This window comes from Sinohyriopsis cumingii, chromosome 8, assembly GCF_028554795.1.
Source record: "Sinohyriopsis cumingii isolate HCF-2022 chromosome 8, ASM2855479v2, whole genome shotgun sequence".
In the NCBI taxonomy this organism is placed as follows: domain Eukaryota; kingdom Metazoa; phylum Mollusca; class Bivalvia; order Unionida; family Unionidae; genus Sinohyriopsis; species Sinohyriopsis cumingii.
Window position 1 is genome coordinate 79784578 of NC_142968.1, and position 24441 is coordinate 79809018.

General features: G+C 35.3%; 1 protein-coding gene across 1 annotated transcript in view; it reads left to right on the plus strand.

The window, feature by feature from the left end:
- Positions 1-24441, plus strand: part of LOC149793953 (protogenin B-like) — a 185008-nt gene that overhangs the window by 135456 nt on the left and 25111 nt on the right. The window contains exons 12-17 of the mRNA XM_089969073.1: positions 10562-10678; positions 16103-16294; positions 17572-17830; positions 20882-21009; positions 22155-22313; positions 23601-23726. Of these exons, the coding sequence (XP_089825199.1) occupies positions 10562-10678; positions 16103-16294; positions 17572-17830; positions 20882-21009; positions 22155-22313; positions 23601-23726 (981 nt within the window). The remainder of the gene's footprint in view (positions 1-10561; positions 10679-16102; positions 16295-17571; positions 17831-20881; positions 21010-22154; positions 22314-23600; positions 23727-24441) is intronic.

Below are 24441 nucleotides of genomic sequence, written 5' to 3' on the forward strand. Positions count from 1 at the left end.
CCAAAAAATTGGATAATTGGTTCATCCTTGTTTTATTTGGATCCAGGTTTCATCTTTGAATTAGTGAAATTAGGGAACCAGACTAACTTCACAGCAGCATTTCAGATGCTTTAAATGGCACCTATTTGTTTATGCGAAGCGTCTACATGATCAAACTGTTGATTATAGAATTTTTAAAATGGCGTCCAGAAAGCGATGCATGTTTAAGACAAAACAGAAAATAAGCTTCTAGAAAAGTGTTAATAATCAAATCAGAAGAATAAAAATGAGTTTTCAGATTCTAGTAATTAAAATCTTAAAAAGACAAGTTTATTGGACATCATGTGCCAATTTGTGTATCTCTCATGGCAGGAGATGATTGTTGTCGTCTTGTGAAATGGAAAATAATTTCCAAGAATTGTGTCAAGTTGAGAGATAGCAACAAGCCATTGAACTGCATAAGGTTTGGAACTAGAGTTTGTGCCATTTTACTAGTGGTAAATAAAGTCATCATGTACTTTACAAACTTTTCATTTGAGCATAATGTTTATCATCGATGCATCAAACTTTTAATTATGTTTTCCAGCTTTATCATAGCAGTTATTGATACTTTATTACACCTTACTGAAAACTGGTCAATCTTATGGAAAAAATCAACTGCCTTACTGAGATGGTCTCGTCAGGGTTGGCAGGTCGGCAATACAATCATCAACAATCCCAACATTATTATCTGAAATAGTTAATCCTTGTGACGAATGAATTGTTATAGCATATCCTAGCGTCCATGGAGTTTTGTCCATCGTTAACACACTCTCAACAACACTGACAGGAGCTAAAACAATATCATTTAACACAAGAATTTGTTTCCTTGACTCTGTCAAGTAACCAGGAATTTCAACGTCGATATTTTGCAGTCAAGTATCTGCTGGTCGACAGTGGCAAATCATCTGTCTCCATAAATTCCCAAAATTGTTCATAGTAGTTTCTGAATTTTATTTCGTTGTAGTCTGATTAATTTCTTAAGCTCTCTTTATTCTGGATCGAGCGTTCTATGATCATCAGTTATCTCCTGATAATAATCTACAAACTATTTTAGCCATTCATGCAGAGACAATCCAACAAAAGGTTGCAGTTGACCCTGACCACCACACATTACCACAGCAGTAGTTTTTGTCAACAACCAATCAAGAAATATTTTTAATGTCTCCAGTGACACTGTACATATTTCATCCCAGATAATAATTTTCAAATATATTTTTCACCCATTCATTCAAGTGTCCATGTATCTCCCTTCCATTGGGAGAAGCTGTGATAAGTACGAGATTGTACTTTCATTTGTTAATTTATCTGGCAAGCCTGTGTGTAGGGGTTAACACAGATATATCAGCAGAGTTTTTTTTAACTATGATGAAATAATTCAATCACACGTGTTGTTTTACCAGAACCTCCCAGTCCATTGAGATAAAGTCTTATGTCTGGTCACAGATGGTGCTGATGACAGTTTTGATATTTGATTATTTTCGTGATAAATATCTTTAAATCAATGTCTGCAGATTCAGAATAACTAAGTATCTTGTTTTATTCTCCATTCTCCCTATGATGCATCAGCACCAATGTGTAGTTGTTTTGACAGATCTGCGTGTTTCTTATCGATATATAATGAATCTGTGGCGACTCTAACTGCGGTATCAGAAAATCTGTTTATCATTGATAATAGATTTATTGAAACATACACAAGCATTGAAGATGTTAAATGAGTAAACTGCGCTGACTCGCCATCAGTGCAACTCACAGTTGTACCTAATTTAGTTTCCTCCGATAAGTTAACATTACTTCAGTTTATAAATATAGTTCTCTCCATTGTATCAGCAATTATAAAATCAAGTTCAGTATCATCTAATATTACTCTTGTACAGTGTTGTTTATAATCATATGATCTTCCTTGGGTAAATTTACCAACTGTTTTTCTGCCAAGATCTTTTGCGAGTTTATTCTCAAAATCAGTTATATCAGGATTTTCATCTTCAGAATATTTCCTTTGCTGCAGTAACCAAACTTGTTTCTGCGGATGATATGATATAATTGCTTCACTTAAAACCAACAATATCAATACTTTTACATCAAGCATATATCATAATAAAACTATTGGTGCCCACATTTTTTCCTAAAAAACGTTTGCCAAACCATACGTACATGTACATAGCAAATCATATGTAGATCTTCATCAAACTTAAATGACTCGATACAAACGAATCCATTCAGGTCAAAATCTGGTGTGGCGTTTTGTCGTATTGGGGTGGGGTTCTCCCAATATAATTTAATTTAATTAAATTGAAAGTTCCACCCTGGCTCGTTAGGTTAGAAAGTTAAATTAGTGATGATGTAGATTTACAGCTCTGAGCCCCCAGTCAGCAATGCCGACGGTTAAATTATAGAGAACACGAAGATGAAATTCAATCAATAACAATTTAATAAATGTGATAATTTAAAAACGATAACTTCCAATCACTCGTCTTTCCCTCGACCAAGTGACAGCCTAATTCATCCCATGATTTACAGTGTGAGTTCGATTTTCCCCCTGTCCTTGCATCTACTCATCTATTTCTTCCCGCTGATTCTTCCTTCTTTCCGTTCCTCTAACTCCTCCTTTGTCTGTTTCCCTCTCTACTATCTCCTCCTCCAACTTCGCTCCCAGACTTCACTTCACCTTTCTTCTCTCCTTTCTTCTCCTTTCCTCCGTCTCTCTATCCGAGACTACGGGACCAAACTTTAACTGGTCTGTCCCTCAAAGCTTCCTTTTGAAGCTTTCTGTACTTAGAATTTCCCGCTCTAAGATTTTCCCGCCAATAACGAATGGCTATTCGGAGTTACGCTAACCTCTTCTCTGGGTAATTTCTCTCAGCGAACTAACTTTTGCCGGAAAACGCAGGGATATCATTCTACCCAAATCAAGGTCTCCCCCCATCTAGATTCTGATTGGGTGGCGCTGTGCCCCTGTCCAATCATCTTAGCGGCCAGTTCAACCTGCCTGTCAGTTTGCAGGGGAAAGAAGTTAGGACACTCCCACTTCTTCAGGCAATTTCTTTTGATCTTGGAAACATTTCGACACCTAGGTGATAATTGGCTGTCTGTGACTTCGCAACTCCGATGTCCGGTCCTTCGATTCTAGCCACAACAATCTTACGTAACGGATTAGTGCTAGCCTTCGGCAATGTTCGACATCAAACAATGACCCGTCAGAATTACCTTGATTATACATGTTTCAAGCTGGGCTACTCTGGGTCAGGGTAAACATGACATCTGGTAATGGTCCGTTTATTGATACTCTGGTCATCTTGTGTGTTGGATGTCCAAATCATATAAAATATTTCGAACATTCTCCCATTCCAAGAAAACTCCCAGGATAACATGCAACCATATCAACCGAGATAACATCCTTTTACTCGTATTTAGGATTCCACAATCCACCATGTCCATATTCAATACAACTGCACTGGACATCAAGAAATTCTAATCATGTTGGTTTCCATGAATTTTCCTTCTGAGCAAAATGAGCAGCAACTGACAGAACAGTAAAACAATCATTGTTCAGCATCGTCATTTGTATATTTCAATGCAAGATTTTTCATTTCTTTATGGAGAGATTCTGTACGATAAATATCTTCATTAGGCGGTATAAACTGATCATAGTTTCCATCATCGGAACTTTGAAACTGCCACATGGATACACGATAACTTTTACTGATATTTCTGATAAAATCAAACATTTCACCGTCATAGAATTTATCAGTTTGATCTCATGGAAATATTGTTACCACAGATGCCCATGCATCCGCATTTTGATCAATAATATTTATTGGAGCGCCTTTCAGTTTATATTTCAATTTGTATAGTATGTCTCCTATTGTTGTTTTTACTGTTATTGGAAATTTTAGTTTCTTTTCCAGTTCATCAACGTCTTTAATAGATGCTCTGTTATCTTTAACTGTTTTTGTCCACTCATTTAATTTTTTTACATCTTAGATCTGTTAAACTGTTTCCAAGTATCACATTTGTGCAGTGTTCTGTAATTCACTTGGTTACACAATTTATTTTTGGTTTGAGGTCTTAAACGCTACGTTTATTATTCAGCGGATATATTGCATAAATAACTGCAGTCCCAGGATACGCTCATTCATAATACGGTTTATCAATACCAGTTAACATTCCTGGTTTGGAATTAACATAACAATATTTCCAGTGTGAAGATGGACAGGGTCACGTTTGTCGTGGATAATCCAAGTATCGTCTTCCATGGTATCTACCACTACAATAAATTTTATTCTAATAATAATTTTGTCAAGATAATGAATAATTATCACTGCTTGTTGGTCATTCATTGTAGCATCAACAGCACCTTTGGTATTGCACATAATTCTGAATGTTGACCACACATGAGATGCACCATCTTCGCAAAATTATTTCTTGGCATCATGAATACTTTTAATCAGAGTTTTTGTCAGATCAACCAGAGCTCCTCTGCAAGTCGGGTTCTTCTGTCAAGATCGAATCTAGCTTTGGAAGGTTCAGTTGTAGATAATCTCTCAAACTCTTCCATATTATAATTAAGACATATATTTCAATTGAAATATAATTATATACTGATTCAAACAAAGAATAACAGTAAATGGCTGATGATATATTCTACAACACCCTGTAACAAAGCTTGCATAAACAAATTATGTGGGCTTCACCTGCAAAGCATAATGAAGAGGGAGTCCAGGACCAAAACCATGTTTGGTGTTGGGGTTAGAGGAGACGTGCAGTTGTGTGTGCAGTGTGGTGGTAAAAAATAAGAGAGCTGAAACGATTTGATTTTTATAAAAAAAAATGCCGGCAATGATAAGGTAATAAAAAATGCTGAAGACTATCTTGCCAGATATTCAGAATAATTATTTAGACAAATAATATATAAATGGAGCAAAATTAATTTGTGAAGCATCCTATTATCACAAAATGTGAGGCATCTTGTGATGGTGTAATTAGGAACTGTTGACTAAACAAAACAGTTTTGTCACTAATACTGGTTATGTCAGATTTACTATTGGGGGGAAGAAACATTATTTCTGTCAAAAAATTTGTATACAGGTGTTGTCACGGATCAACCAAAAAGGGTCTTGTAATCGATCACATTAATTTAGATCCAAAAGATAATTCCTTGAGTAATTTACATGACATTACACAGTCAAAATTACAAGGTTGGTGAAACTGGTATGCACAGAATCATTGTAAGGAGGGTTATTAAATCTGTGAATGTGGAGACTGGTGAAGAAATAATATTTCAATCAATGAATACTGATGGCAAATATTTTGATATTTGCAAACCTTCAGTTCAACATGTAGCAGATAATATTACCAGATCAGTGTTTTCAAAGAAATATAACAAAAAATATTTCAGTATCTCACATTGTTAGATATAAACACTCAGGATGAAGGGAGATAACTCTGTCAGTTAAAAAAATGGAGCAATTAAGAAGTTATCTTGCCTGTAGTTTACAGTATTGTTTGCGTATAAATAAATAATTTTTGGGGGGTTCATTTTTTCCCCATCATGTTGCAAATAATATAACCAAATAGGTATTTTCAAAGAAACACAAAGCTATCTTACTTCAGAGTATAACTCTATTGTAAGACAGAAATTCCATGTCAATAACTTTGTCATTTGACAAATTTTTATTTACTGATGAATAACATATTTTTAGTTGTTTTTTTTTTTTATAAGAAACATTATCCTTATTTTTCTGAATCTGTCAGGTTTCTAGCTTCCTCTAGATTTTGTCAGCAATAATAATTAAGAAAGAAAAATACAAAACAGTGAATAAACCATGCCCATTGCGTGAGCTACTTTTGGATTTCTAAGTATTGGTTAGCTTATATAGTATAGGACCCGTTTTATCATGAGGTCCACCCCATTTGCTTGAACTTCAACAAATAAGCACACCCTCCCACCATGTCACGTCACCACATGGTGGGTGTTCCTTTGCACTCCCCAGGGTTGATTATTGGGGAGGGTGTGCAGAAATGTGCTGAACATAGAGAAGTCCCTGTATATGTATTGTGCTGTCCTTAGAATTAAGTTACAGAATAAGTTAGTGTTGTGCTGTACATAGAATTAAGATTGTATAATATACCCTCTGGACCTGCTACAATTTTGTTTGGCAGTCTAGATGTTCACATGGGAGTTGTGCTGTCTATATAATTAAGTTGGTGTTGTATAAAAAATTTTTTAATTTTAAGCAGTTATTTAATATTTTATGAATTTCAAAAATATTAATGCTGTTATTTATGAAATTAAAAAATTACATCATAATGGTATGAAAATTACTGACCCTTAGAAAATTATTTGTGATTTTGAATCATTACAACAACGAAAATTTGAAGATATACACTAACAGCAGAATACAGATTCATTATTCTGATTCAGCAATCTATGTTTCAATCCTTGGTGACAGTCAAAGATAAAGATCTGAAGCATTCGTATGACTTGCACGCGCAGTTGAAAAAATTAAATCAGATTTAGCTTACGAATACAAAACAAAAATATTGTGAATACACGTGTAAGACAATTGAATAGGATTATGTCTGCAAGTAACTCTGTTACTGGTGAAAATGAAAGTGCTGTCACCAGTGACCGTAATGATTATGAAAGTGAAAGTAGTGAAAATGTCACTGCTGAATATGAAAGTTCTAGCAACAGTGAGCATTTCAGCTTTGGGGTAACGAATTGTGACTGCTCCGGTGGCCTAGTTGTTAGAGCGTCCGCCTCAGATGCAGGAGGTCGTGGGTTCAATCCCTGGCCAAGTCATACCAAAGATTTGCAAAATTGGTACTAACAGCTGCCTCGCTTGCCACTCAGCATTAAGAGAATAGTGTTAGGACTGGTCGGCCTGATTTTAGTCATTGTATCTATTTGTATACCCTCAATCACTGTGATAATCATCAATGATTTCATTAATAAGAGACCAATAAACATTAATGTCCATGATACCGCATGTAAAGAATCGTTGACAAATATCATCTGCTTCATTAATGATTTCTGGAAAAATATTACCCGATCGTTTTCTGCCAATCAGAATTTCTAGTCTTTCAGCATCAGCAAGGACATTGCTGGGACATGGAGTAATAAGACCACTTCCTCAAGTAATAAGACCACTTCCAGTGGCACTGGGGCTAGATAATATTTCTTTTCTTTCACTCACTACACTCATTGCATCAGATATTGCTTCTATTTTTTCTTCATCATTTGTTGTTTTGACTGCTTTTTTCTTACCTGTTTTTGAAGCTTTCCTTTCTGCTTTTGCTTTTTCAAGTTGCTGCTTCATTTCTTCTTTTTGTTTCCTTCCTTGCTTTACTTCTTCAATATACTTGTATTCTTTCTGGTTAAAGAGGCCAAAATTATAAATACCTGCCCCAGGTCAGATTTGTGGAGCATTAGTAGCAATGCGATATACATCCCTAATCCAATCGGCAGCTTTTATAGTTTTATCATATTCGGGTTTTACATACTTATATCTATCACGATAAGTGGCAATGTTAATTACTTGATCTGGATTTCTGATAGCGGCAGTACCTTCAGGCGTAAATTTATCCATAATTTTAATTCTGACTTTTGGCAGAGGTTGTGGTTGAGGAGGTTGCTGGGGTGGTGGTTGAGCTGTTTGAAGATGGCCAACAATATCAACAGGCAATGTTTCAAGAGCTTTTTGAGCCTCCTCAGTTGATGTAACAATTTTTTTTGTTGGTTCAACAATTGGTTTAAATAACTGTTCTGTACCCTCAGCAAAAAAGTTCACCTGAGACTCCTAACGCACTTGTAGTTGCTGCTTGACAGCATCACGAACAGGGATATATTTCTTAATTGCCTCTAGTTTCTCTCGAGCTATTCTAGCATTATTGGCATACAATCACACATTATTTTACATTATTAATGATTTAATTATTCACAATACAGCTGCCGGGAAGGTACGACCAAAAATGGGTGTCCAACAGGAAACAAAGATACATACAAATTTGAAAACACAAGCGACAAAGATAAAACAACAAAATGATCTAACCCAATTGGAGAAAATCTTGGTCAGTTAGAGGCTTCAGTTTGATGTTAGTGATCTTGTATTTTCATTTTCTTTGTATGAAGCTTTATTTTTCAAAGAAGGCTTGCTCCAAAATCAGCCTTTTCGCCTTCCCTGCTGCTGCTGATGTGAAGCTTGGTGGACATTTTTAGGAGACACTTGTAGTCTGAATGAACTAGAGGTTTCATTAACTTTGAATTTACGGTAACTGAATAGGTTCACAATAACATGTTAGGTATCATCTATTTCAGTTTTCACAGTTGCACAAAGCATAAGCCTACAGTTTTAACCTTGGCCTGAATTTGCTTTTCAACATCTGTTTGGTATCTACATAGTGTTGCACTACCCACATGGTGTTGTAAAATGTACTTTACGTGGTCAGTGGCCTTTTGAAAAGAACCTAATAATAGGCAGTTTTGGGCACAGAGAACATTATCTAGCATCAATCAATGTTTCTTTTTCTTAATATAGTTCTATTATTTATTTTAGCTTTTGGTCAAAGACAAGAAGAGTCTAATGAATTGTCTGTTGCCCACTTACTATCGTCCAGCGTCTCTATGTACGTTAGCACAAGTTTCTTATCGTTGCTGCTCCCAAATTATTTTAGGGATTGCCATGAAACTGTACATGCACACTTTCATCTCATGGTCTAGTTGGTTCTTGATGAAAACATGGCTGCTCGCATATCAAGTATAGCTGTCATGGTGGCCGTCCTGGAAATCTTATCATTACTCCTCCTCATTGAATATGCATATCATCATGGGGTTTTCACTGAATGACTTCTGATGACGTCTACATGGTTCTGAATTAAAAGTGGGTACAGATCTGTTGTCGAATATGGCCACCATAGCAGCCATCTTGAAAATCTTATCACTGCTCCTCCTACATGGATGGTCATATGAACATGGATTTTCACTTAAAAAGTTCTTATGATGTCTATTTCGTCCTGAATAAAAATGGTTCTGATCTAAAATCCACTATTATATTCATTCTGAAAATATTTTGGTCACAACTTCTGAACATAAAAGTCATATTGACTTTGAGTTTTCACTAAGACTTGTGATTTCTGCTTTGTCTTAAATGGTACTGATCTGAAGCCTAACATGGTTGCCTCAGTGGCCAGGTTGAAAATCTTGTAAACTACTCATGAATGAATGGTCCTTTCATCATGAGGTTTTGACTGAAAGACTTCTTACAATGTTTTGTTGATCTTAAAAATTAAAATGTTGCTGATCTGATATCCAATATAAGGCAGTCTTAAAAATATTGTTTTAGCTCCACTTAAAGATGAAGTGATCTTGACATTGGGTTATCATCAGAAGAGTTCTTTTATGGGTCCGAAATATAAATGACTAATCCTCAATGTGGACACCATGATGACTATCTTGAAAATACTATCTCTACTCCATCATGTGATGGCTATTTCAACATGGGGTTTTCACCATTCTTACAGTACCTAGTTGGTCCTACATGAAAATGTGGGTGCCTGTTGTGCTTTAAATGGGCTACATCACATGTAAAAATTTGCATGATTTTTTCCTCAGAATTTAGTTCTGTTGTGAAGTGAATCATACATACACATGCTGTACTTAGTATATCAGACTTTGTGCCTTGAATATATTTGAATTACATGTCAAGCATTAATCTTTCCAATTCAATGCAGCATAAATGATATAACATGGAATATACACTTCCTGGTGATTTGCACATATTTTGTTGAAGTACCCGTAATGAAGTATATTTACACAGAATCTTAATAAAATTCAGAATGTCTCTTCAGGCTCAGTGGTAATAACCCATGATTGTCCTCTGTAGAAATAAAACTAACTTCACCAATTACATTTCTTAATAGCATAGATATATAAGTATTGGGCTACACTAAACTGAACTGTAATGGGCATTTTCCTGCTGACACTGGTCTGAATTGATGAAATTCATTTCCAGAATGCTGATGAATCGGAACTGAATAAGTGTCATCCATTTCAGTTTTGCACAGTCTTACACAGTTCAAACCTACCATTGCAGCCATGGACAGCGGTAGTTTGCAGTTCAGTCACTGTTTGATATCTACATCAGGTTCCAAGAATAGTTTTTTTGAGAATCCCCAGTGGCTCATGCCAATTCTGACAACACATTGATCATTCATGGTCCAGATACATGCATCTCTATCTTGATCACGTGTACATTTACAGGTATCTTATATTAAGATAGCTTCTAAGTTAAAAAATAGGAATAGACCCAATTTATGAAATTGGTGTGCAACCTGTTACTATTGGAATATCCACAATTTTCTTTAGATATTTTTGGTGACATTTCATTCTAGTATGTGAGAATGTTTTTCTTTCAGTGAGTTACCTTCTGGTAATAACTTAATAATCTAAATTTTACCTTTGAGAAATATATGTTACATCCAACAGGTCGTAGCTCAGCTTAGATTCCAATTTAATTTGCTTTCATTTTTTTATGTATTTCAGGTTTGAAGACGGACACGGAGTACGAGGTGCGTATGTTGGCAGCCACCAGTTTGGGGTATCCAACACTTTCTGAGAAGAACTGGCCATGGATTAAAGTCCGTACCACTGCCAGCTCTGGTAGGTTTTAATGATTTTATTGTAGGGAAATAAAAAGTACTCTTATTTTTGTTGTATGTCATTTGTTTTCATGTAATTTCAGAGGGAATTCTTTGACATTATATAGAGTTGTGAATTCTTTTCTAGCAGCAGATCAGACAAACTGCAATAGTCAAATAAGTTTGGCATTGGGAAATCTAAAATTTGTAGCACAAATAAATTAATACTCATCATTTGGATCTGTGTGAGGTAACTTTCACAATAAAATTAAATATATTTTGTGTATTGGCCCAGCAACATGATAATTTATTATGCAATACACTACTACAGGGCTCAGAGTTAATGGTTTCCCTATTACCAGTAAAGATGCCAACAGGTACACATGTACTTGGGTACCCGCCCATTGATCATAACCCAGATAATACAATTACCAAAAAAAAAAAGTTTTCCAAGTTCAGATTGAGAAGGAATAACGACTACAGTTCGAGGTTCGTGTCATGTGCGCATTCATTCATCATCTCAGGAGCTCATCTGGTTGCTTGTAGTTTACTTATCATACATGTACTATATAAATATACAGTAATACAATCCTTTCTCTTGCAACCCATTAATGAATTAATGCTTGTATTTCAAGCTTGACCGTCCTGACTTCATGCCCATCCATGGTTTGTGCACCATTTTTCTCACGACTTAAACATGCTTGTTTTGAGATCTTGATGACATTAACTGGGTCAATACCTTTCGTCAACAGCGACAGTAAGTACTGATTAAGAAATATTCGACAAAATAAAATTTAAATGCATTGTACTATTCAAATAAAAGCACAATAGAAATGTCTAGTTTAGCTAATGTAATTTTTGCATCAAGTTTGTAGCACTGGAGTGAGATTAGCTGTTCAAGTCAGGGCCGCTGTTCATGTTTGTTTACTGGTACTTTTTTGTTGGCGGGAAACCCAAAACAATACTTTTTATTACTGCAAAGGCAACACAAAAATTTGTCACTGTAACATAACACTTCTTATACCATGTTACAAAATAATGGACAACTATACAGAATGAGGGGCCCCGAGTGGCCGAGTGGTCTAAAGCGCTCTTCATTACGGATCACTGCCATCTCACCTCTGTCTGCGGCGGTTTGAATCTAGGATTCAGCCAATGTGGGTATGTGAGAAAGCTTGCCAGTAGCTTCTCGTGGGTCGGTGGTTCTTTCCGGTGTTTTCCCGGGTTCTTCCTCCACCATTAATACTGGCCGCCATGTATAGCCTATCGTGTGCTGAAAAATGGCGTTAAACCCCACAACAATAACAATATATGGAATGAAATTTTTCACTGAAATACTTAAATATAAAGGAAAAAATCTTTGTTATTTAATAACATTGATAAAAAGAAATTTTATAAAAATTCACCATGTGTGTAAATGTAATTTTTTTTGGCATTTATTTTGCATCAAACAGTTTCAAGAAAACAGATGGGTTTCCTGAATGTGAAACCACTACTACATACATAGCGAACAAGTCTAAATTACAAATAAATTGTGCCAGATATCATTTTTAAAAAAAAATTGGTCAATGTGACTGATGGATGTTAAATGTCTGAAAAATGTTGGAGGAGAAGGGATTTGTTAAAAACATGTTGCACAGGACTGTCGTGAAAGGATGAACCATGGCAGGACAAGGACAATACAACAATCATCATTTGTGGATTTTATGACAATTCGCGAAGATTACTGTAGACATGTTGACTAGTTGAAGTGAGTGTTATGCATAAAAAATTTCTTTTGTGTCTACACTCTTGTACTAACTATTAATCCACATGGAGTTAGCCAAATCGTGCAAAAATTTTAGCTGCAGATCCAGGTAAGTAGCAAAATTAAATGTACATTTTTCATATAGTTTTCTGTAATTATGTCATGTAATACATGTATATAGATTGCTCTTTTTTTATGCTCAGATTACGCTTTTTTGCCACTTACATTAGTAATAATTATGCTTATACCTCTCATGGCACATGTGAATCTACAACAAAGCAGTTCAGGTTCACATTTAATACAATGTCCCTTTGTTTCGGTACCTGGGTAACCGATTGTTGGGACTGACGGGTACCCAGTAGAAATTTCCCAAAATTTTGACATCTCTAATTACCAGACACAGGTGAAACTAGGGATGAGGCAAGTGGAAGCTAGAAAGTCTTTCTAATGCAGTAAAAGAAAATGATTTTTGGGCATGACAAACAAGTCTTAAAGGAAATTATCATTCCGGTGATGAGATGAAAGTTAATTTCATTGCAGGTCTTAAATGTTTCAAGATCTGAATTATTTCATTCTTTACACGAAACAAAAGCCTACTCTAAATGGAACCCATGCTACTGTAATTCTATCTTGATCCATTCCATCCTTAAAGAAGCTTCCATATAGTACTCCTGATCAGAAACGTCAGTTATCCAATTTAAAGTAGATAATTCAACAAAGATAACGTGCAGTTTTGACGTATTCATAATTTAGGGAATTATTCTATTGAACCATGAGCAGCCTTATTATTATGACATTCAGAGAGACTGATGTACAACTTATAGGAAGGATTGAGCACAGGGGAATAAAGGGACAGATATGGTTTTTGTATATTTGTGTTCATCATTGAAGGAGAAGGAACAGAAGGATGTTGTTGTAGGGTTTAACACCATTTTTCGGCACATGATAGGCTATACATCGTGGCCAGTATTAATGGTGGAGGAAGAACCCGGGAAAACCCCAGAAAGAACCACCGACCCACGAGAAGCTACTGGCAAGCTTTCTCACATACCCACATTGGCCGAATCCGAGACTCGAACCCACGCAGACAGAGGTGAGATGGCAGTGATCCTTAACGGAGAGCTCTTTAGACCACTCAGCCACTTGGGGCCCCAACAGAAGGTAGAGAATTTACAAATAAAGAATATGAAAGCAAGAGAGAATAGAAACACAGGTTGCTTGATTTTGAATAAGTATACTATTGTTTCAGTTCAGAGACATATCAAAAGACTATAAAAAGTTTGCATTTCTGGTCATACCTTGTGGGATGATCTCTAGTCTGCTGTACAATTGCTGTATTTTAGTTTTATTAACAGTACATTTAAATCCAACTTATTGGTTTAATCATATATTAATAAGATTTGCTAGTGTTGCTTTCCTTTCTGTTTTGACTTGAAATAGTTCTGGGCAAGCAGTGCATTTGTTCCGTGAGAATTTGTGTGTTTGGTCAGGTGATCTATTATAAAAAAAATCAGTGTTGAGTTCTTGTACTATTACCACTGCTATGCTGCTATGACATCCTGACCTTCAGTTAACTTTTTATGGAAAAAAGACTACACAAGTGTTGGATCTAAGAATATTGTCTTTTTAAATTCTATCGGTAGGTTATGCAACATTTTACTGGAGGCAGTTTGCTTAGGAAAATTTGATTTTATATTTATTCTTTACCCTGTATAATAAATTAAATACATGGGGGATCTGTTCTAGAACTTAAAATGTACAGCATTCCACTCCATTTGAAAAATAGTGCAGTTTCCTTTTAACATAGTAGATAAGTATATGCTTAGAAAGTGTGCAGATTTCAGTGAGGGTTAAATGCGGTAACAGTTGCACCTCATTGTGCATTGTTAACATCAAATGGATACATTTGGATTCCATCCCTTGAGTAAGTATTTTGTCAGTAAACTTGTGATATCAGGAAATGATTTTAGGCTAATATATAACAAAATTGATCTTACAGTGATCTTGTTGATACAAATGTTACTTTTGTTTACCCTTAAGAACCCTTTTATTTGACCATATGGCATACTGAAGTCACCCATAAATGATAGGCTTGCAGAATATTAACTACCCACCAAAGAAATCTTTTGGTCAAATCCATATATTGGCTTGCCCAGGTTTGGTCCGGAATGGATTTTATTAGATTCAGAAGAGTTCGTCAGAGAACCAGACAAAAGTTATAGGAGAATCTTCCCATGTGTTTTTTTATAAAGCAAAACAATTTCATGATCAGTTTTTGCTTTTATGATCTTGCATTGTCTAGAAATGTCATGCTGCAAATAAAACAACCTGAAAGTGTAAGGGACAGTGAACCTACTTTACCTGATAGCATCTGTTACTGTGTGCCAAAAATCCCAACAGAACACATTAACTAAATGATTGTGCCTGTAAAATTAGATCAGTGTAGTTAGTACATGTATATATCTTTTTATACATATTTGATATCCATAAATAGGTTAAAGAGTAAAATCTGATCTTTTTGGATGTTTAATTATTTTTAACCAAGAACTTGTTTTTTGCTTTAAAATTCTGAAAGAACAAATTCACCGTCATTTAAGCTGCATGATCAGCTAGCTGTACATCTAAATTGACTTGTTCTTTATCTACGTCTGTAGTACTTAATCATCTGAATTTGATAAATTATCAGATTCGATGAATTCAGTCAATTCTAATCAGCCTTAAAAGACAGACATTTTAAAAGTAGAATGAACTTTTTTTTCTTTTCACATCACAATTTAGCCCAGGTGGATCATGTGTTACAAAACCATATAGCCCTACAATAAATATAATAAATTATATAAAGAATCTAAAAATAAAAATGAAGGAAAGATATTTATTTGATCAAAATACAGCAGTTTGAACAAGTAGAATACGGCATTAATGGGCTTGAAATCCTAATACAGCATTATGGAATAGTAAATTTTAGCATTTTAGTCAGTAGAATGCTAATTCAAGAAAGTTAAACTTTGGCTGAGCTGATGTTTGTGAAACATCTGATTTTGGAGCAGAAATTTCCAAAAGACGATACCTGTGAGCTGTGGAAAATTGTACATAACAACCATAAAGAACAGTTTTCAAACTTGTTCCAGCTGGCTAAGCTTACCATGTATATGCCTTTTCAGACAGCAGACTGTGACAAGGGGTTCTCAGTAAAAGAAAAATATTCATTGACATAAAAAGAGATTAAGCTCAGAAACAATCAACAGATTATCACTTACACAACTAGAGGCAACAAGTTTTAAAGATGTTGATTTCAGTAGGGGTCTTACAGAGTGGAGCATGAAGAAAGCAAGATGGATATTGAAGTGCTTTGTAAATATTGAACTATAGCCATTTCCTCCTTCCCCTCAGTTTTTTTTCTACTCCCGCCCCCACTTTTTTGTGACGAGTGGGGACCCACCCAGCCTTTATGATAAAACCGTGGGAGAATCTCTGAAACAAGTCTGTCTGTTAATGGTTGGATAGATCTTGCTTTGAGGAAAAAATGTTGCTGAGGGTAAGTCTATAAATTTACAAAATGTGATTATAGCAGATAAATTCTTTCAATAATAACAGTTTCTCCAAAAATATATGAAATGCTGTAAATCTCATCTCCTGTGCAAAATTAGGTGATTCCAACAAATACTAGAGATGTAAGTTTGTTCCTTGTTTATTTTGCAGGTACAGTTCACCCCCCATTCATGCAAGTGTTCATCATAAACTCCACCACTGTTAACATCACCTGGAAGTACATGGGTGATGAAGCAGAGGTGGAGAGTTACAATATTCACATGCGTAACTTGAAGTATGGCAACACCACCACCATCATAACCATTCTTGCCCCCGCACAGAGATTTATCCTCAGCAATCTAGGTAAGACATAATCAGCCTTGAAACTCTTTAAAAAAATATAAAATGTGGCATAAGTGAGAAATAAATTTCTTGCTTGTGTTAGTAGGGAGAAATAGGCGTCACTTTTCCAGTGATAGTTGTGGCATTGTTGCAAGTCTGGAGGTTTCATATTGAAGTATTAAATTTATATGACATCATCATAACAGTGTTCCTGGTGAATTAGAAGCGCATTGCGAAAGTAGTGTGTTCGGTAATAGATACAATTTTGTTAAAAATGTACTACCTGATATCAATGCTAGACTGCATGTCTGACATTTCTGGATGACATGGGTACCTTGTACACTTGCTTCTAAGTTGGGTCCAACTTAAAACAATATAGATCCTTAGCTGCCATTGCATAATGCACCAGAAGATCAGGGTTTTTGTTATTTGATTTTGCTGATTACTCCTAACAAATTTCATAGATCTGAATCTTCCAGCACATTGTGTGATGGCCGATCTGGGTCTATACAAGTTGCAGTTGGTTTTGACTTTTACCCGAATACGTGTATTTCTTCTCTTGACGGATAGCTACTTCTATGGCCACCATGACCAGAAAGTTTATAGATGACTTTCATTTTGGGTAAAAGTGAAGACTGTTGATGAAGGTTGAAAGTCTAGGGTACTGTGACTGAAAAAACTCATTTTCTAGACTATGCTTTGAGTAGAGGTTTTAGGGAGGACTCTAGCTTAAACTCTGGAAGAAGCCTATCGATTTTAGGTCAAAAGGTCATGGTCAATATGGTTCAAACAAAAATGCTCATTGTAGAATATTTTTGTTCATGAGTTAGCTGGTGTGCTCAAGTCGTACTGAAACCGTTGATTCTGGGATCTAAAGGTCAGAGGCCATGATAAGTCTAATAAGAAAATTGTTGCTTCTGCCCTGTGTGCTTAAGTTAAAGACCACCTCTGGACAAGGGTCTGGGTCATTGAGACTGATTGGTCAGTTGACCATACCCTTCTCATTCCTTCATAGAGGATTATTAAGCACATATTGTGCGTATAATATATCATGGTATTCTTGCTAGAAATAAAAGCATGAATTTTGCAATAATAGACTGTTCAAGTTTTTCAAGTGATAAACATAGCATGATTAGAAGGCAAAATATTGCATTGAGCAGAACCTTCATCTTAGAGATGTGTTTTACTTTTGTCCTTGAGATCTAAAAAAAATACTAATACAAATGTTCAGATCCTACACGAAACCTAACCTTTCAAATTAAAATGTCCTTCTTATTAATTAGTATGTTCTCTTGCAGACACAAATACCAATTATGAGGTGGCCCTTACTGCAAAGACATCAAAGGGGTATTCATCACCAGTTGTAGAGGAGTTCCAGACATCAGATAACCCCATCCCACCAGCTCCTGAAAACCTTGTGGTCCATTTACTGAGTCCAAGCTCTGCTAATCTGACCTGGGAACAGCCACACTTCATTGACGAGATTGTGTACTACATTGTGCGATACCAGGAATTGGAGCCTAATGGTGCCACTGGGGAGGAAAAATATCAGCGCAGGTGAGATCCCAAAACGTAGGGAATAAAACTTAAAGTATCAGTAGGGAGTTATTGATGTTTAGGTCCTGTTTATACATATAGCTTACTTTAAATTCTGGTATGAGTTACTTCCCCTACCTGTCTATGGACTTGGTCCTTGGAAGGCATAAAGATACAAGACAGCAGGTTCAGCATTGAAGGTTGAAGAGTTTTATTTTTATGTTGTCCGTTTTGGTTTGTCTTTTTGGCCAAATGAGCTTACGGTACAGCCCTGCATTGCCCACCTGTCGACAGATCGCTACTTCATAAAACTAGTTTCAACCAAAAATAGTAGATAGAATCTTGCTATGAAGGCGTTTCAAGTTTGGCAGTGGCCAGTCTAAATAAAAACTCAAAATCTTTCACTGAATTGTCTGGCATAGATGCCTTTCAGATTTCTACAGATGATGCCAAACCTGCTTCAGACAGTGCACCATTACTGAAAGCTGACCAACGTTTAAATAGCTTTGGAATTATCTTTCATCTGTCCATCCATTAGCACAGGTTTGTTATTGCTACTCATCCTAAGCTACTTGGAGGATTGCCATGAAACTTCATTTACATTCATCCTATGTTCTAGTTGATTCAAAATGAAAAGGGTATTGCTTGGACATCCATTATATCTCCGACAGTGGACATCTTGAAAATCTTGTTATATCTGATCATATCAATATGAAGTTTTCACTAAAAGACTTTATGATGTCTAGTTATTACTCTATGAAAATGATGCCTATATGACATCCATTATGCTGCCATGGTAACCATCTTGAAAATCTTATTGCTACTTCATGTTAACATAGATGATCATATGAACATGAGATATTTACTTAAAGATTCCTTATGATGTCTGGTTGGTGCTAATAAAAATGGAGATAATCTGAACTCAAATGTGGCCACAGCAGCAGTTATCTTTAAAATCTTGTGATCACTACTCCTCCTGAATAGATTGTCATTTCAGAATGAGGCGTTTACATCCATCTTATAGATGTAGTTGCCACAACTCGACTTGAACAGAAAGTAATATAAATGTAGGGATTGATCAGGATGATTTTTTTAAATGTCCATTTGGTCTTAAAATGGTGTCAATCCTACATCAGGTATGGCCCAATGGAAGCAATCCCGAATAGCAAGTCATATCTTCAAAAATGTTATCTCAACTCCTTTCCAAATGGATGGCTATATCAACACGTGGTTTTCACCAATGGACTTCCTATTATGTGTAGTTGGTCTTGAATGAAAAATGGTGTTGGTTGTATATTCAATATGGCTGCCACGATAACTGTCTTAAAAATCTTGTCACTACTCCTCTTGAATGGGTGATTATTATGATGGGATTTTTGCCAACTCTTAAATGAAAATGTTCCCAGTCATACATCCAATATGGCTGCCATGCCAACTGTCGAAATAATTTTTTTACTACTACCCCTGGATGAACATTATGACATTTTGGTTTTACCAAAACACTTCTAATGATGTCTACTTTGAGCTAAATGAAAATGACTCCAAGCTGAGCTGGCTTTTAATGCAATGCACTACAGCATCTAATTTGAAGATTTTCAACAGTTTAAAAGGAAGATATGTTCTTATTTTGAATTCCTGGAAATTCTTTTCACCCAGTATAGCATCAGTTCCATCAAGGGACTGTTTCAAATGTTCTTTATATGGTTGACATAACGTAAAAAATAGATCACATTTATGTGAAAGCATAAAAGATTTTACATTTTAGCTCACCTGTACGAAGTAAAGTTAAACTATTGTACTATCCACAGAATTGGCATCTACACAGATAAAAGCATATTGATGAGTACACTCTCCCTGAATATCAACCGTTATTCCTTTCTTGGTCTTAGGTAACAGTTTGAAGTGGGTTTCATAGCACCTTCCTATGGAAAGGGAGCTAAATTTGTACATGCTCATTTGTTGTACATTTTTGGGTAAGTTTTTGCCTTTAGTTTCTTCTACCTAGAATCATGAATATTGACAAGTACAGAAAAACCCTCATTACAAATGTTGGTCAGTGACCTATGTTTCATGATTCATTTACTTTTGGTTAAATTTTGTGGCTTAAGTTTATTTCACAATCTCTATTCATAATGGAATTGTCAAACCAGATGATGTATTTATCTGTATTAGTAACACACCACTATATATATATATGCATGCACACACACACACACATACAAAACACATTTATACCTAGATTAATTTATTGATGAGGGGACATGTCTTGACATGTACACCCAATCATTAAAGTAGGTCATTGTTACCTATATTTCGTTTATTTTGTTTTCAATGACTTTGGTTATATCATGTGTTTTAACTTTATTTTCATGCTCCAGTTATGCTAGACTCATGCAGTACCATGCCTGACCATAAAAAATTCATGACCTACAATTAACATTTTATTAAATATTGCTTGTTCGCATTTTGCTCATGACCAAATACGTTTTAGCACCCTGTACATTTACTAGGAAACCTTGATTCATAAAATGTGAAGGAATACATCATGATGAATACTGTGCTTTCATCACAAGGTTAGGTGACTTTGACCTCTATTTCAGGCTGCACTGACTTTTTATAGTGGTAAGTTCATTTCTCAAGCTTTGCAGATATTGAAAAAATCTGTACTTTAGGTACATGACATGAATGGTTGAGCTTTTCTTCTTCTTCACGTATCGTGCTAACCCAGATTTCTTACCAACAGCCCATTCATTTTGCATTTAGGTAGAAGTGGGCAGGTGAGAGATCTCAGCCTCACTTAGGCCTCTTTTTAGCTACACAGTGCAATCTGTTAATTAAAGCCTCCAACAGGCAGTTAAGGGACGTATGATGTATATATAGATCAATAAGGGAATTAGATATGGGCAATCGGCATATGCACTACAGTTGGTATTCATACTAGATTTGTTCTATGGCTTTATATCCCCAAGATCTCAAACGTATGGAGAATGCAAATTTAGATAGTTGTATTGTTCTGTCTGTTCGCTGTAGTGACAAGACTAGTAGTTGTATTGTTCTGTCTGTTCTCTGTAGTGACAAGACTAGTGCCCTGATTGTTGGCTTGAAGTCAAACACATCATATCAGTTTGCAGTGCAGGCTCACTCATGGCAGACCAGAGGGAAATTCAGTGAACCCATAATTCAAGCTACAAAAGAAGATGGTGAGTAGATATGTACATTCCTTTCTCATTATAATGCTGTCCGTTGCTTCCTTGTTAAAACAATATTCATTGGTGCCTTAAAAGTGACCTGCATTATAAAAGTGAAGGAACCTTTTCCTGAGGGATGATCCAACAAGGTCGTGTTTCAGTAATGTAATGAACCACAAAATTGTTATATTTAATGGTTTGTAATGATAGCATACTTCAATCTAATAAACTGATAACTGAAATTGAGTTGATAAAACAGAATTGGACCAACTTTATATGATCCATGACTGTACCTGTTTAATAAGAGTATCAACACTAAACTGAAAGGACTTTATTGTGAGAACAAGTTCACATAGCAACCTGGTATGATGCCTTTCAGAGTTGTGCAACTGTTGAGAATGTGACATCACGTATTGCCACTGTAAAAAAAAAACATTCATCTGCTGGATTCAACCAAACTTGATCCAAAGAAATTGTGGATTAAGATGCATCTGGTTTGAACTGTAAATAAATCCGCTATTAAATACAGCCACTGCTACTAAAAAAAAAATATAAAAATCTTTAAATGACTTCTCAGTTGAAGGACATGCCTCAAATCCAATACATTTCATGAATTTATTATGACCAAAAAATTTTCATCATTGTAGGACTGAACGGTCTTTTAGGATACAGTGTTTTCTTAACCTGAGAATTGTTTGAAGGTAATTTGATTAAATATATCTTGGAACAACAGTGGGTACTAATTATGAATACAAAAAGAGTTTTTCCCCTTGTGTTTATTTTATTTTGCTTTAGTGTTTTTTTTACGGTTTATTGTATATATTTTTGGGGTTTTGCATTTTGTGGGGTTTTACGTTCTTAATGCCATTTTTCAGCATGTGTATAGTAGGAATTACATTTAGTGGAGGAACCCAGGTTACCTCAGGATGAACCATCAACCCACAGGAAGCTACTGGCAAACTTTCTCGCATACCCACATTGGTCAAGCCTAAACTCAAACTTGGGCAGAGGTAAGATGTGATAGTGATCTGTAAAGGCAATGTCTTAGATGACTTGGATGGATGAACGGATACATAATATCTTCATTTTCTTTTATTTGGATACAGATAATATTACCAAGATGTAGATGAAGATTATAATTGCCTAATAATTTTCAGTGCCATCTGAACCACTGAATGTTCGAATTCATTTCCTTGCACCACAGAAGGTGCAGGTAGAGTGGTCTCCTCCTGCCTCTCCAAATGGGAACATTACTGGGTACATCATCATGCATACCACATCACCAACGAATGAATGGGAGACACTAAAGACAAATGGTAAGTTCAGGCATATAGATCTAAAATAAAGTCTGTTTTATTGTTCCCCACTCACCTTTTTATTGTTAATTTTAAAGATTAAGTGTTCCTGTAGTTGATTATGCATTGTTGTTTTGTTACGACTCTTTGGTCATAAACAAAGTAACAGTAAAGAGCAATAGCCAACAAGTTTTGTAAAATTCCACAAAAAATGTATTACCCTAGAAAACAATAATTGGTAGTATTGCAAATTAAATCCCAAATAATCCTAGAATTAATCAAATCTTAATGATTCAAGTTCTAAATAAACTAAACGTGTTGATGTGCAGTAGTGACCTGTAAAGTGGTCATTTGCCAACAGTCTTGTTGAATCACAGTTAGATAATCGTCACAGGGTTGAATAATTTTTTGAGTAAATGAGATTTGTATACTTCTACCTGACCTTGGTCACTGTTCGCATTTTCTTTAAAAATCAATATTACATAATGGAAATTTCATTCTAGGGAGTTCCAAATGTTTACAAGATAAACTCTGTTACTAAAATTACAATATAGAAGGTGGTGAACAGTGTCTAATATTAAACCCATATTCATAGAGGAAATATTTGTTATGTATTGGTTATTTTAGAAATTTAAAATGGTCAGTGATTTTTGTCAGGTATACAAAGTCAGAAAATACCACAGCTTATAATAAATAAATAAAAACTAACAATGCAAATTGAATATATGTAACAGTTTTGTGGCATGATTTACTTCCCTTAGTTCACATCGTGAGCTTGATAGAGTAACTGGACATGCACCCTTAACCATATCAGGGCTTCCATTAGTTTTTCTGCTAATGGTATGTATTACATCATTAGGAGTGAAAACAAATGCAGAGGTTAGAAATGCATAGGGTTGCACTTGTTTTCTGAACCTGTTAGATCTTGTGTAGGAAATAAAATGTTAGAAGCGCTGTAAAACCCTACATGCATGCTTATGTACATACATACATACACATGCACACACGTGTATACATATAAATACACAAATATACATACACATGTATATGCATAAACACATACATACACGCACACATACATCTTTAGTCATTCAGTGTTCATGTTTGGAAATGCACTGTAAAAGCCTGAAATGCAAATATGAATGAATTTCCATGCCGATGCTGCAATATTTTATCCTTAGATAGAATAGTACATGTCACATTGAACAGCAGGGACACAAGGCAAGAATTTGTAATCATCATTGATGAAAGTTGTCAGCATTGTTTCTTGATCAAAATTCTGATAAAAGTTTGTGTGGTTATTTTTAGGGAGTGTGACATCTGTGACGATCCCTATCTTCAAAGCCGATGTGATCTATTTACGACTGCAGGCTTACACACAGGCTGGTCAGGGGCTGCTGTCCAACATTGTCAAAGCACAACCACCAAAAGATGGTAGGTGTTAACATTTAAATTTACCTTTTTGTATCTATCAATATTAGGCATAAGGATTTCTCCCGTAAATGTAAAATTTATCAAAAACAACCGTAAATGTAAAATTTATCAAAAACAAATGTGCATATCATAAAAATAGATATAGATTATAGTGTTTGTACTGTTGGATATGGTGGATAAAACCAACGTATAATTTGGAGATTTTTAATTTCCATTGTACTTGAGATAGACCAAGTACAATATAAAGATGACTACATGCATTTACATTTTTAAAAAAGTATGTGAAGTTCACAACTTTTGAGAAGTAGACATAGAAGACTTTCTTGTACACATTTAAAAAGTTCATTTGTGCATTTGCAGATTGTGAACATGATCATCCAGATGCTTGACTCTAGTCTGCTTGACTGTTGAGCAGCTTGTAGACCATGAAACTTTGCAATCTGATTGTTTAAATCGAGATATAATAAGTGGCTCTCTGTTAGACAATCATTACAAGGTCATGTTTTGTTGTCCTTTTAATTCCACGATCAAATTTCATATTTACAAAAATGAAAAATGTCATTAGTTATTTATGGTAACATTGCTCAAAATTGTGATTCTGTATATGGTGTATTATTAAGCTAAGTGAATTGAAAATTCCAGAGGTCACCAGACTTACTTTTTTATGGTTCCTGTCTTGTCTCTTGTGTAGGAGATCTAAACTTAAGAAACTTGG